Raw genomic sequence first — 12727 nt, 5'->3', positions numbered from 1 at the left:
GGCCCCAGTCTAGAAGGAAGCTCCTTTCCCCAAGTTTGCACAGAAGAAAAGCCTGCCTGCCGGACTAACTGTGTTTTGCATGTAGGGCACAGCTCATGCAGCTGTCGCCAGTGGCACCCAAAGACACCTGCAGACTTGGGGGGGGGCATGATGGGTGACGGGGAAGCTTGCAGCAGGGGGTCCCCACTGAGGCGCAGGCCAGACCCCCAGACCTTCAGCCAAGGGGCTGGACTCACTCTCAGGCCCCCTCCAGGCCTTCACCCTGGGAGTTGAGCACCCCCATTCTCTAGCCCCCTCCTTCAGGCACAGAAGGGGGTGCCCAAGCAAGGAACGGGGAGCCAGGGAGATTTTGGGGGGGGGGCTCTCCACAGGCCTCTCCCCTTCTCCCCCCAAGCTGGTTCCTCGGCCTCTTCCACAAAGCCACCGCGGCTGCTGCGCTTCGGCTGCCTGACGCTAGAGGGAGATGGCAGCCCTAGCACAGAGCAAATGCCGCTTGGTAAGCAGCTCCCTGCAGAAGTGCAGCAATCCAGGGCTATTCACCCCTTTCTTGCTCCCCCCTTTTTCTCCAAGGGGCTGAAGGAGAGCTTCAGGGGCATCTGGGGTCTGGGAGAAACCAGTCCATGAGCCTGTTAGGGCCTCTCAGCCCGGCCTACCTCACAGGGTTGTTGTGGGGATTTAAATGAATGGGGGGGAGGCAAAGTACGAACGCAAGCTTCTCGGGAGGAAGAGGGCTCTCCTTCCTTGGAGGTTTTCCAAGCAGAGGTTGGATGGCCATCTGCCAGGGGTGATTTAGATGAGATTCCTGCATTGCAGGGGTTGGACTGGATGCCCCTTGGGGTCCCCTCAACTCTACCACTCTATAAAAATGAATAAATAAAGGGTTGGAGGCAGGCAGGCGGCAGCTGGAGGGCTCAGTTGGTAGAGCATGAGACTCTTCATCTTAAGGTCATGGGTTCGAATCCAGGGTTCCTGCATTGCGGAGGGTTGAACTAGATGACCGCCGGGGCCCCTTTCAACTCTACAATTCTATGATAAGTTCTAATCTAGGATTAGGGACCCAGGTGGCGCTGTGGTTAAACCACTGAGCCTAGGGCTTGCTGATCAGAAGGTCGGCGGTTCAAATCCCTGTGACGGGGTGAGCTCCCGTTGCTCGGTCCCAGCTCCTGCCAACCTAGCAGTTCGAAAGCATGTCAAAGTGCAAGTAGATAAATAGGAACCGCTACAGCGGGAAGGTAAACGGCGTTTCCATGTGCTGCTCTGGTTTGCCAGAAGCGGCTCTGTCATGCTGGCCACATGACCTGGAAGCTATACGCCAGCTCCCTCGGCCAATAATGCGAGATGAGCGCGCAACCCCAGAGTCGGTCACGACTGGACCTAATGGTCAAGGGTCCCTTTACCTTTACTAATCTAGGATTAGCCCTGCCTCCGCGGGGACCTCTCACGAGAGCCACCCAAATGTGAACAGGCCTTACTCTTCAGTGGAGGGGGTCCCTTGGTCCAGGCACAGTGGCCTCTCTCAATGGGGACCCCTTGAACTCACGTGGCCCCTTCCCCATGGCCAGGAGAACCCACAGGCTCTCTTCTCTCTGCTCAGTGCCGCTGCCTCCCTCAAAGGGCATCAATGCACATCCACAGGGCATTGCCCAGGGAACAAAGGAACCCAGGTGTCCGGCTGACTTTGCCTTCTGGGTCTGGCACCCGCAGGGCCCAGCAGCCCAAGATGAGGCCAGTCAGAGCTACATTCCAGGCATACCTGGTCAGCCCAGGCAGGCAGGAGAGGAAACATTCCAGGCATCTTTGGCAGGGAAAAGCAGAGGGAGTTCCATCTCCTCCTTCTCATCCTTGAAAACAACCTGAGATTCCTCTGAATGGCTGCCCCACCTGCTCTGCCCCACGTCCGGCTGCTTTAAACCTCTCCCCCAAACTCTGCCTGCTGTCCCCAAATTCTAACACGGCTCTGTTGCTCCAGAACAGCGGGCCACGCTCCAAAGACACACTTGGAAACGCCCAATTGAGGCAGAATTGGGCCACAATCGTAGAATCAGAGAGTGAGAAGGGATCCGACACCAAATTGGGAGGGGTGGCTAATACCCCAGAGGACAGGATCACATTTCAAAATGACCTTAACAGATTAGACAACTGGGCCAAAGCAAACAAGATGAATTTTAACAAGGAGAAATTTAAGGTACTACACTTGGGCAAAAAAAAAAAATGAAAGGCACAAATACAGGATGGGGGACACCTGGCTTGAGAGCAGTACATGTGAAAAGGATCTTGGAGTCTTGGTAGACCACAAACTTAACATGAGTCAGCAATGTGATGCAGCAGTTTTCTGCTGCTCCAGAGAAGCGGACACGGAGCAATGGATTCAAACTACAGGAAAGAAGATTCCACCTAAACATTAGGAAGAACTTCCTGACAGTAAGAGCTGTTCGGCAGTGGAATTTGCTACCAAGGAGTGTGGTGGAGTCTCCTTCTTTGGAGGTCTTTAAGCAGAGGCTTGACAGCCATCTGTCAGGAATGCTTTGATGGTGTTTCCTGCTTGGCAGGGGGTTGGACTGGATGGCCCTTGTGGTCTCTTCCAACTCTACGATTCTATGATTCTATGAAAACAAGCTACCTCCCTCTTCCATGTATTTGAAGGTGGCTCTCCTGTCTCCTCTCAGTCCTATCTCCTTGGCGTCCACACAAGACTTTTAGAAGACACCTGAAGGCAGCCCTCTTTAGGAGAGTTTCTAATCTTGGGTGCTTTATCGCGTTTTTAATATTCTGTTGGGAGCTGCTCAGAGTGGCTGTGGAAATCTATCTGATCAGACACCCCCTTTGCTAACCCCAGATACGGATTGTGGCTACACCTTGGTGAGAGGACATTCTGCGCGATGGCACGGCAGATCACAAAGAGATGATCACAAAGAGATGGCTGTTCAAGAGGGACCACTTCACAGGACCTTCATGGTCACGGAGAGTCAAAATATTTTCATAGCACTGTGGATTGTAGACTTGGAAGGGATTCCTGAGGGTCATCTAGTCCAACCCCCTGCAATGCAGGAATCTCAACTGAGACATCCAAGGCAGATGGCCATACAAACTCTGCCTAAAAACCTCCAAGGAAGGAGAGACCACCACCTTTTGAGGGAGACCGCTCCACTGTCGGATTATTATTATTATTATTATTATTATTATTATTTCTTTTCTACCCTGCCCATCTGGCTGGGTTTCCCCTGCCACTCTGGGCAGCTTTCAACAGAGCATTAAAAACAGAAAAAAAACTTCAAACATTAAAAACTTCCCTAAACAAGGCTGCCTTCAGATGTCTTCTAAAAGTCGGATACTGTAGTTGTTTATTTCCTTGACATCCAATGGGGGGGGGGCGCTGTCAAAGAGCTCTTACTGTCAGAAAGTCTTCCTGATGTTGAGTCGGAATCGACTTTCTTGTAACTTCAAGCCATGGGTTCGAGTCCTACCCTCCAGAATCGGAGAAAACAAGCTTTCTCCCTCTTCCATATGACAGCCCTTGAGCTACTTAAAGATGGCTCTCAGTCTCCCCTTTCCCAGGCTAAATATACCCAGCTCCTTCAACCATTCCTCATCAGGCTTGGCTTCCAGAGCCTTGATCATCTTGGTCTTCCTCCTCTGCACACCTTCCAGCTTGTCGACACCCTTCTTAAATTGTGGCGCCCAGAACTGGACACGGGACTCCAGGCTGGCTCTGACCAAGGCAGAAGAGAGTGCGACACTGGACTTGTGGATGCAGCCTAGAATTGCACCAGCTTTTTCTTCGGTTGCGTAATGAAAACCCTCTTTTACGTGAGCAGGTTTGTCTTGCACAGAGATGACCCCTCTCTCCCCTCGGCCTGTGGACAGCAGCAGGGTGGGGTACCATTGCAATGAACTCGCGCCGTCTGATTTTAGTTATTATTTGCAAAATTTATAAGGCTGCTTCTCACGGGACATTTACCAGGCAGCGTCGCAGCATCGCAGTCACAAGACCAGGCCTGTGTTTCTGCTACAGCAGCCTTTTCGCCTCCTCTGCCACCACTGCAGGGGTAACATGAGCTGGCACCAAAATCTGGGACGCAACCGGGAGGCACTGCTTCTGACCAAGGGCAGCATCAAACTTTTCACTCTCAATGGGATAGAAGCGAGGAACTCCCTCCCATCAGATGTCAAGGAAATAAACAACAACCTGACTTTTAGAAGACATCTGAAGGCAACCCTCTATTGGGAAATGTCTAATGTCTAATACTGTATGTTTTACAATTTTTTATGTGCTGTAAGCACAGAGTGGCTCGGAAAAACCCAGCCAGATGGGTAGGGTATAAATAATAGTGCTGCTGCTGCTGTTGTTGTTGTTGTTGTTGTTGTTGTTGTTGTTTGCAGGCTTTTTCGGGCCCCTTCCTTGAATCCCAAGCAAGAGAGCTCTGGGTGGCTGTCCTTTAGCCTGCGTGCAAATTCTGCCTCCACAAGGTGGGCACACAGGGAAAACGGAATTAAGCCAAGCATCTGCGTGTAGTTTTCAGAGCACACAGAACTAACTTCCTCAACATTAGGAAGAACTTCCTGACAGTAAGAGCTGTTCGACAGTGGAATTTGCTCCCAAGGAGTGTGGTGGAGTCTCCTTCTTTGGAGGTCTTTAAGCAGAGGCTTGGCAGGCATATGTCAAGAATGCTTTGATGGAGTTTCCTGCTCGGCAGGGGGTTGGACTGGATGGCCCTTGTGGTCTCTTCCAACTCTAGGATTCTATGATTCTAACTTCCATTGACCCCTATAAATAAGCAACTGGTTCAGGGCCTATGCTCACTATTAAGAACACATCCTTCTACGGTGACTAACCGTAGACTAACCTGCTTTTAACTTTTTTATCTAGTTTTTATTGTGCAGCTTTATGTTCTATTGCTGCAAACAACTTTGATCTATTTTTTAAATGACATAGCGGTATATAATAAGAAATAAAGTACAGCATATGCTTTTTGCATCTGCTGGTCTTTAGTGGGCCACCAAGATTCACTCTTGTTCTTGATAAAGGGGATTCTGACTAAATATTAGGAAGAACTTCCTGGTGGTAGGAGCTGTTTGACAGCGGAACAGTCTCGGGAGATTGCAGACTCTCTCCTTCCTTGGAGGCTTTTAAGCAGAGGCTGGAAGGCCGTCTGTTATGGATGCTCTTGTTGAGATTCCTGCATTGCTGGGGGTTGGACTGGATGGCCCTTAGGGGTCCCTTCCAACTCGACAGTACTGTGATTCCTTTGCGTCGCCAAACACTGGAGAAGAAAGGGCACCTCCGTGTATCCCCCAGGGGCCCCCCAATCCTCAGCTGAAGGGGATCCCAAGAGCCACAACAGCCCCTCTGCTTCTGCAGGAGAAGGCACAACCCCACCAAGGGGGAGGGGAACGTCAAAGGAACCACGCCAGCCGAAAGTCTGAGTGTGCCAAGCCCTATTTGCGTGTCACATGCTCCAGTCAGCATTTCATCATGCGCCAGAGCGACACATGCTCCAAAAATAACCTCCAGCGCTCTCGGCTTCATCGCTACAGTTTTTGGCTTGGGGAGAGACCAAGGGGCCAGCTGCCCCCCAGGCCTGGATCTCACTGGTGGACAGGACGGCAGAAGCGGCACCAAGGCGGAGCCCTAAGCAGAGACAAAGAGCAGCTTCTCTCCCTCTCTCTTCTCTCTGCGCCCTTCAGGCTGCTCTTCATGAGATGCGGATACTCAGAAATGCACCTTACGGCCCAGGAGAGGGTGGCTCTCAAACCGTCGACACACACACACACACACACACACACACACACACACAACCCGAGGGGTCCACAGGCCCACAACTGAAGGAGAAGGTGAGAGAGCAAGGCACCCTCCACTGCCAGAAACAAAGAAAGACCCCCTTCTGCACTCCAGTGCAGCTGTACCGATTGCAGAGGCTGCAGGGGGAAAGGGCTAGGCACGCCCCCCACCCACTTAAATGCTGCCCCACTCCAGAAATTTAGGGCAGGTGACAACTCAGGGCCTGCACAGGTTCGGCCACCCTGCCTGAGCCACCGTGGGGCGGCAGCGCTCGGCCGTTTCCCCCAGCATGCTCGGTACAGCTGCATCGGAGTGCAGAAGAAAGACTCCGCTTAGCAACTTCCCCATGTGGTGGCTGCAGTGGAAGAAAGGGCAAAGCAAGAGGGTCACCCGCAATGCAGCCAACCTGAAGGATCTCTGCCTCGGGACAGAGAAGGAAAGCGTCAAAGCAGGGCAGCGGGGCTGAGGGCCTTCACCTGACGCCGCCATCACCCAAAACAAAACCTGAGATTTGGCACCAGGAAAAGATCCTGCTCTTCTCCGTACCCGGGGACAGGACTTTGTCCTCAAGGCTGCATGGAAGCGGACCATGGACTTGGCCAAACACTTCTGCCTTGAACCCCACCCCCCAAAAGAAGATGGGGTCATCAAACGAGTTTCAACTGGAGGGCAGTGCAGCATTCAAAGCCAAACCCCAGCCAACATCTGATCACCTAGACAGGAGCCTCGAGTCTCGGGCAAGAAGACGATGGCAACACGGAGCCAAGCGCCCACTTGGGGACCAATGGCTCAGAGTGCCCTGGGGTGCCCCCCAAGGCCGCAGGACCTAGAGAGCGCCAAATCTCACGTATCCACAGGTTCCACCAGCTACACCCCAAAGCGCCTGCCCTATCTGTTCTTCGTGACCTCGCTCCCCTTTGCCTTGAGATCCTCAGAGATGCCACTCTGGCCGACAGGCACGCCATTCCCAGGGGTCATGATCCACACTGGCCCATCCCTATTTTTTTTTAAAAAATATTTTTATTAATTTTCCAATTAAAACCAATTATATCACATTCAATATTTCAAATTATACACATATATATATCAATCAAACCGAATGTTATGCCAAATCATCTAAATAATTTATTTTTGGGTTCCCATGCTTCAAGAAATTGGGAATTCCTCGCAACTGTCCACTGCCGTCTTATTTCTAAAGTTCAAATCGTCCTCCAAGCTCATAATATTCCAAATCTTCCCCTTACAGTCACCTAGATGTTTTCCACTTTCATCCGATTGTTCCAGCTGCTGAGATAAATGTCAAACGAAGTTTCACAGATGTTCTTTCTCCTGTGTGAGTTAATCAGTCCAGCCTCCCCATAAATCTTCTTAGTGGAGCTCCCTGTTGCGACGGAGTAGCAGCGCCATCTTAAAAGGCTCAAATCACTTTCATTTTCTCTCATAGCCATGAAGATTTACGATTTATTTATCTTTATAGAATTTACAGCTTTTTCAGGCAGGAGACCCAAACATCCAACCATGAACTCTTGGTAAATTAATGGATCTCCTTGCCCTATAGCTGAACTTAGCTTCAGGTCGCTGCTCCAATTTAAAGTGCGTCACAGCTCATAAATCCTCCGAACGCGTCCAGAACTCCTTCCGTCTGACTAGGGGGGGGCTTTTCTCATCGGCAACTTCACATCTTTAAGAAATATGCTCAGTAACAACAGCTATAAAGTTCAACTCACACAGTCTTTTGCTTCTCTTTCACTCCAAACAAGCCAGGACATCGCGTCCGGGAAGATACGAGGCAACAATATGAAGAAAAAATAAAAACTTGCTTCCCTTATCGCTCCGTCCCCATCAATCCTTCTTCCAGATGCCGTACATTCTTTGACTCCTCTCGCTCAGCAGCATAAAATTCTCAGCAGTAAACAGCGCTTCTTCCCCTCCTTCTGAAGTATGTCCATAGATTTAAGCCTAATTATCTTCTTTAACCATGGAAATCCCCGCCATGCAGATTAGCGTCCGGGAGTCCTGGCCGTCGTAAGTGCTCAGCCCAAGCTCCCCCCACTCCAAAAACAGTCGGAGTGGGTCTGGGGGCATCGCGGGCCAGCGGCCCCTCTCCGTAACCCCCGGAGAGGGTAGGGGGTTGCCATTTACTCCCCTAGCAACCGCCAAATTCCTTACGAAGGTCAGAGAGATGGAAAACAGGTCCGCCATTCCTGCAGGCGGAAACCGGAACCCACACTGGCCCATCCCTAGGCGCAAGTCAGCCAGAGCACCCAAGCAGAGCCATCTCTCCTGCCCTAGCAGATTTCTGTACTGCCAAGTGACGCCCCACACAAGCACACCCTTTGCCACGGCTCCAAAGAGATCTGCGACCTTCGAGGGCAGGAGCCCTTCCAGGGGCAACCGGGGACCAAAGCTGGATTTCTGCTCAGAGGGTGGCTAAGCCTCCCCCCACCACCACCACACTTGCTCTCGGTGGGACAGGGAGCGACGCAACGCCCCAGAAGTTTAGGAAGTTGACGCGGGTCTTAATCGGTTTTCAGCTCATTGCTGATTTATTTCATAAACAAATGTTTTAAATTGTCGTTATTCACCAGTTTTGCCAATTATTATTCCCCCCCCCTTATTTTACTCTCTTTGCAAACCACACAGAGGTCATTGCTGGTTTTTTTGCAACCAAGTGGTGTATACGCTTTATAAAATACTTATGAATTAAGAGGAGCGGTGTGGAAAGTGACAAGGAGGGCGGTGTTCATGTCATGCTCAAAACCAGGTTTTTGAGCCAAGCAGAGCCGCTTCCGAGGAAGGCCCCGTTGCCGGCTGGCTCCACTTCCGACTCTGCAAACTCCTCCAGCCCTGCTAAAAAGGAAAGCTGGCGAATCTGAGCCTGGCAGGGAGGAGGGCAAGAGCGCGTCTGGCAGAGAAGCAGCCAGATACCCCACTTCCCCCTTGCAACTCCACACGACGGGCCCCTCCAGCAGCAAAGCCTCCCTGGGGAGATCTGCCGTCTGCGGATCCCGGCCTTCTTTCTCTCCGTTCACCCCTAGGGGAGCATCTCCCCCTCTGCCTGCTACTTTCTCCTCTCTCCGGAGCCTTCTTCAAGACCTGCTTCAGCAAAGCCTTTCTTAGCCACAAGCCCAACTGCGCCAGGACAGCCTCCTCACCCCAATTCCCCCTCCCCAGACCCACTGAACGAGGGCTGGAGGCCCCTTCCACAGGCTCTGCGCCCCCTGCACAGCGCACAGCACCCAGCGGGCACGGCACAAAGGGCCAAGATGCAGCGGCAAACAGAGCGGGGCCACAGACCTGCCCCTCCCAGCCCCACCCTCCTCCCTGGCAGACACAGGCAACAACAGAGGCGGGACAGAAGCTCTCCCCCCACCCACAACCTCCTGGTTCTAGAGCGACACGGACAAACAAGCTGCGCTCCCTGGCCCACCTCTCACCTGGGCTTTGGGGGCACCTCCTTGGCATCCTGGAGGCTGAACCAGCTGCTGCTGCTGTTCCTGCTCCTGCCCCTCTCTTCTCCGGCCGCCACCACCACCCGGGGGGACGGCTCCCCGCTCTTCCCGCCGCCCTCTTTGCTGCTCCCCCGGCGGAAGAAGCCGGTCTTGGAGAGCCTCTTCTCCTCCTCCTCCGCTTCGTCCTCCTCCTGCTGGGGTCTCACCCTCCGGACGTCCCCGGAAAAGACCATGGGCGTGGCGATCTGGATGGGCTTGCTTTCGGCGTGCAGGGCTGCCGCGGCCGCTGCTGCCGCCGCCTCCTCCTCCTCCCTCCTGGCCCTGACGCGGTGCTTGTTGAGGGCGATGGTCTTGACCGAGAGCTTGTCTTCCTCCTGGGCCGCCAGGATGGGAGGGGAGGGGATGAAACGGGGAGGGTCTTTGGGGGGCCCCTTCGGGAAGATGCCGCTGGACCACGGCGGCAGGTCCGGCTCGGGGGCGGCCGGGGGCTCGGATCCACAGGCCTCTTCATGGGGCTTGCTGGCGGCGATGCCCTGAGGGACAGGCGCCGCGGAGAGGGAGGAAGGCTTTGGCGTAGGCTCCTCGCAGTAGATATGGCTCCCATTGATGCAGAGAGAGGACCGGGAGAGGGGGTCATTTTGCGGCTTCAGGCTCTGTATCGACTGGGAGGCTTCGTCACTGAAGGCCCTCTTGTGGGTCAGCTTCGGGGAGGGCAGGAAGTCTCTGACTGGAGAGGAAGACAGAGGAGGGGAAGGAAGGGTCATTGGTGGGGCCAGCCGCCTGCATTGCACAAGGCCCCCAACCCCCTTTGGGGCTGCCCCTTCCCGGCTCTTGAGCTGCAACAGATCCCGGAAGGAGGCTCGAGGCACCGACCAAAAAACCCCTAAGGAGACCCTCTTCCAGGCCCTGTTCAACGTCTGGGAGGGGGCCTCATGGAGCATTCGGGTAAGAACCTACAAAAAGCCCTTCAGCAGCAGGATCAGGCCAAAGGGGGCCCATTTCGTCCAGCCTCTCATTCCCACAGGGGCTGAGCCCAGTGCCACAGAAGCACAGGAACCTGCTGGATGAGGCCCGTGGCCCTTCTAGTCCAGCCTCCTGTTCTCACGTTGGCCGAATCGATGCCCAAAGGGCAAGCACCAAAGCAGGACTCTTGCCACCTGTGATTCCCAGAAGCTGTGGCCTGATCCAGCTCTGGCCAGGCTCTCCTTACGCTCCCTACAAAGTCACATTGCATGTTTACTTCCAAGATGACCAAGGGTCTGGAAATCAAGCCCTGTGAGGAACTGCTGAGGGACTTGGACATGCTTCGCCTGGAAGACTAGGAGGAGAGATGAGAGCCCTCTTCAAATACCTGAAGGGCTGTCGGGAGGAGCAAGCTCTGGGGGGCAGGACCGGAACCCATAGATTTAAGTCTCAATAAAGGAGCCTCCAACTAAAGAGGAAGAACTTTTGGATTGTATGAGCTGTTCAACAGCGGAAAGGGCTTCCTCGGAGAGTGGCGGGCTCTCCTTCCTTGGGAGTTTTTAAGCAGAGGTTGGGTGGCCCTCTGTCCTGGATTTTTAAGCTGCGGGGGTTGGACTGGATGACCCTTGAGGTACCTTCCTACTCTATGATTCTATGCTCTCTCTCAAATATGCCTCTCCCCACATGACCTGACCTGGCCCTGCCATCACCATCAAAGGCCTTTCTCCATGTCCCTCCTCACAGAGTGGTCTGGAGGGAGGCCACACAAGAACAGGGCCTTTTCAGTGGTGGCTCTCTGCTTGGGTGATGCTCTCCCCAGGGAGGCTCACCTGGAGCCTACACTAAATCTCTTTAGGTGCCAGGTGAAAACATTGCCATTCAATCTATGGCCTTCTTCACATGTCTGGGAGCTGGGACTATTGTTTTTTAAATACTATATTATGCATTTTGTGTTTTTATGTCGTAAACAGCCCCGTGATTTTGGAAGAAGAAGGGCACTATATCAATTTATTTATTTATTTATTTAAAATGTGATTTTAAAGTACAGTCGTACCTCCGCTTACGTATCCCTTTGGATACGTATTTTATTATAATAATAATTAATTTACGTATCCCTTTGGATACGTAAACTTCGGGATGTGAACGCGGCAAACCCGAACGTTTCGCCGCATGCGCAGACGCGCTAAACCGTGGCGTGCGCATGCGCAGAAGCAGTCCTCCAGTTGTGAATTCCTCGGGATGCGGCCAGACCTCCAGAACAGATCCCATTTGCAACTTGATGTACGACTGTAGCTGTATTTTCTCAGCTAAGTACCGCACCTTTCTAGGCTCTACTTAATCGCAGAATTGCAGAATCGGGAGGTTCCCCCCCAAGGTCATCTATCCCAACCCGCCGCAATGCAGGAATCGCCCTCGACCAGATATCCCACCAGCCCCCCTCCCTCTTACCAGAGCGGTCGGTGGAGAAGCTGCTGTGGCGGCTGGGCGAGGGCACCATGCCCGCCTCGGAGGGTCCGATGCCCACTAGGCTGCCGGCCGAGGAGAGGGTGCTGTCGGAGCCCAGGGAGGTGTTGGACTGGGTGAGGGAGGACTTGCGCAGCTTGTTCTTGAAGAAGAAGCCGCCCTTGGCCTTGGCCTTCTTGCCTGCCAGGCCAAAGTCCTCATCGAGGGCCCCGCTGCTGCTGGGGACGATGGCCGAGGCCGACTCCAGGTCGTACTTCTGCCGGCCGTGGAGCTTGTCCTTCAGCTTCCCAAAGGGCGACCGGGGCTTGTCCTTGATGGACAGGTCAAACATGCTGGCCGTCAGGCTGTGGCGAGTGAACTGGATGCTCAGCTGAATTTCCCCACGCTCCTTCTCCTTCTTGCCAGGCTTGGACTGGAGTTTGTACCACCTGCGGGAGGGGGGAAGGGGCAAGAAACTCATGAGAAATGTGGCAGGCCAGGGGCCCGCCTAGTCTGCCATCCCGTACTCACAGACGCCGGTTATCCCCCCAGGATCCGTCCATAATAACAACAACAACAACAACTTATTATTTATACCCCACCCATCTGGCTGGGTTTCCCCAGCCACTCTGGGCGACTTCCAACAGAAGTTTTAAAATACAATAATTTATTAAACATTAAAAGATTCCCTAAACAGGGCTGCCTTTAGATGTCCTCTAAAAGTCTGGTCGTTGTTTTTCTCTTTGACATCTGGTGGGAGGGCGGGTGCCACTACTGAGAACTCAAATCTCTGAGCGTAAACACGCCCTCTGGAACTCCCTGCCTCTTGACACCAAGAACTTTCACTGTCCCTCTTTTCAGAGCTTGCTACAAACACCCTTCTTTTGTCAAGCCCACCCAAGATGTTTAGGAAGTTTCCACCTTCTTTTAGTCTATGGTTATTTTAGCTTTTTAAAAGTCTCAAATCGTTATCAATGCCTCTCGATTAAAATTATTGTTTTATCTCTCTTTCTTTTTCGCAAACTGAGGTTGTTGTTTTTCTTACAACCAAGCAGGGTATTGATTTGATGAAATGAACAAATAAATGTTC

General features: G+C 53.0%; 1 protein-coding gene across 1 annotated transcript in view; it reads right to left on the bottom strand.

The window, feature by feature from the left end:
• The window catches only part of RAB11FIP5 (RAB11 family interacting protein 5), a 56497-nt gene that overhangs the window by 15991 nt on the left and 27779 nt on the right, over window positions 1-12727 (bottom strand). The window contains exons 2-3 of the mRNA XM_035103746.2: window positions 11644-12086; window positions 9217-9958 (exon numbers count right to left, since the gene is read on the bottom strand). Coding sequence (XP_034959637.2) covers window positions 9217-9958; window positions 11644-12086 — 1185 coding nt within the window. The remainder of the gene's footprint in view (window positions 1-9216; window positions 9959-11643; window positions 12087-12727) is intronic.

Source organism: Zootoca vivipara, chromosome 9 (assembly GCF_963506605.1).
Source record: "Zootoca vivipara chromosome 9, rZooViv1.1, whole genome shotgun sequence".
Classification (NCBI taxonomy): Eukaryota; Metazoa; Chordata; class Lepidosauria; order Squamata; family Lacertidae; genus Zootoca; species Zootoca vivipara.
The sequence above is the reverse complement of the archived record's forward strand: the minus strand, read 5'-3'. Positions and strand labels throughout refer to the sequence as shown.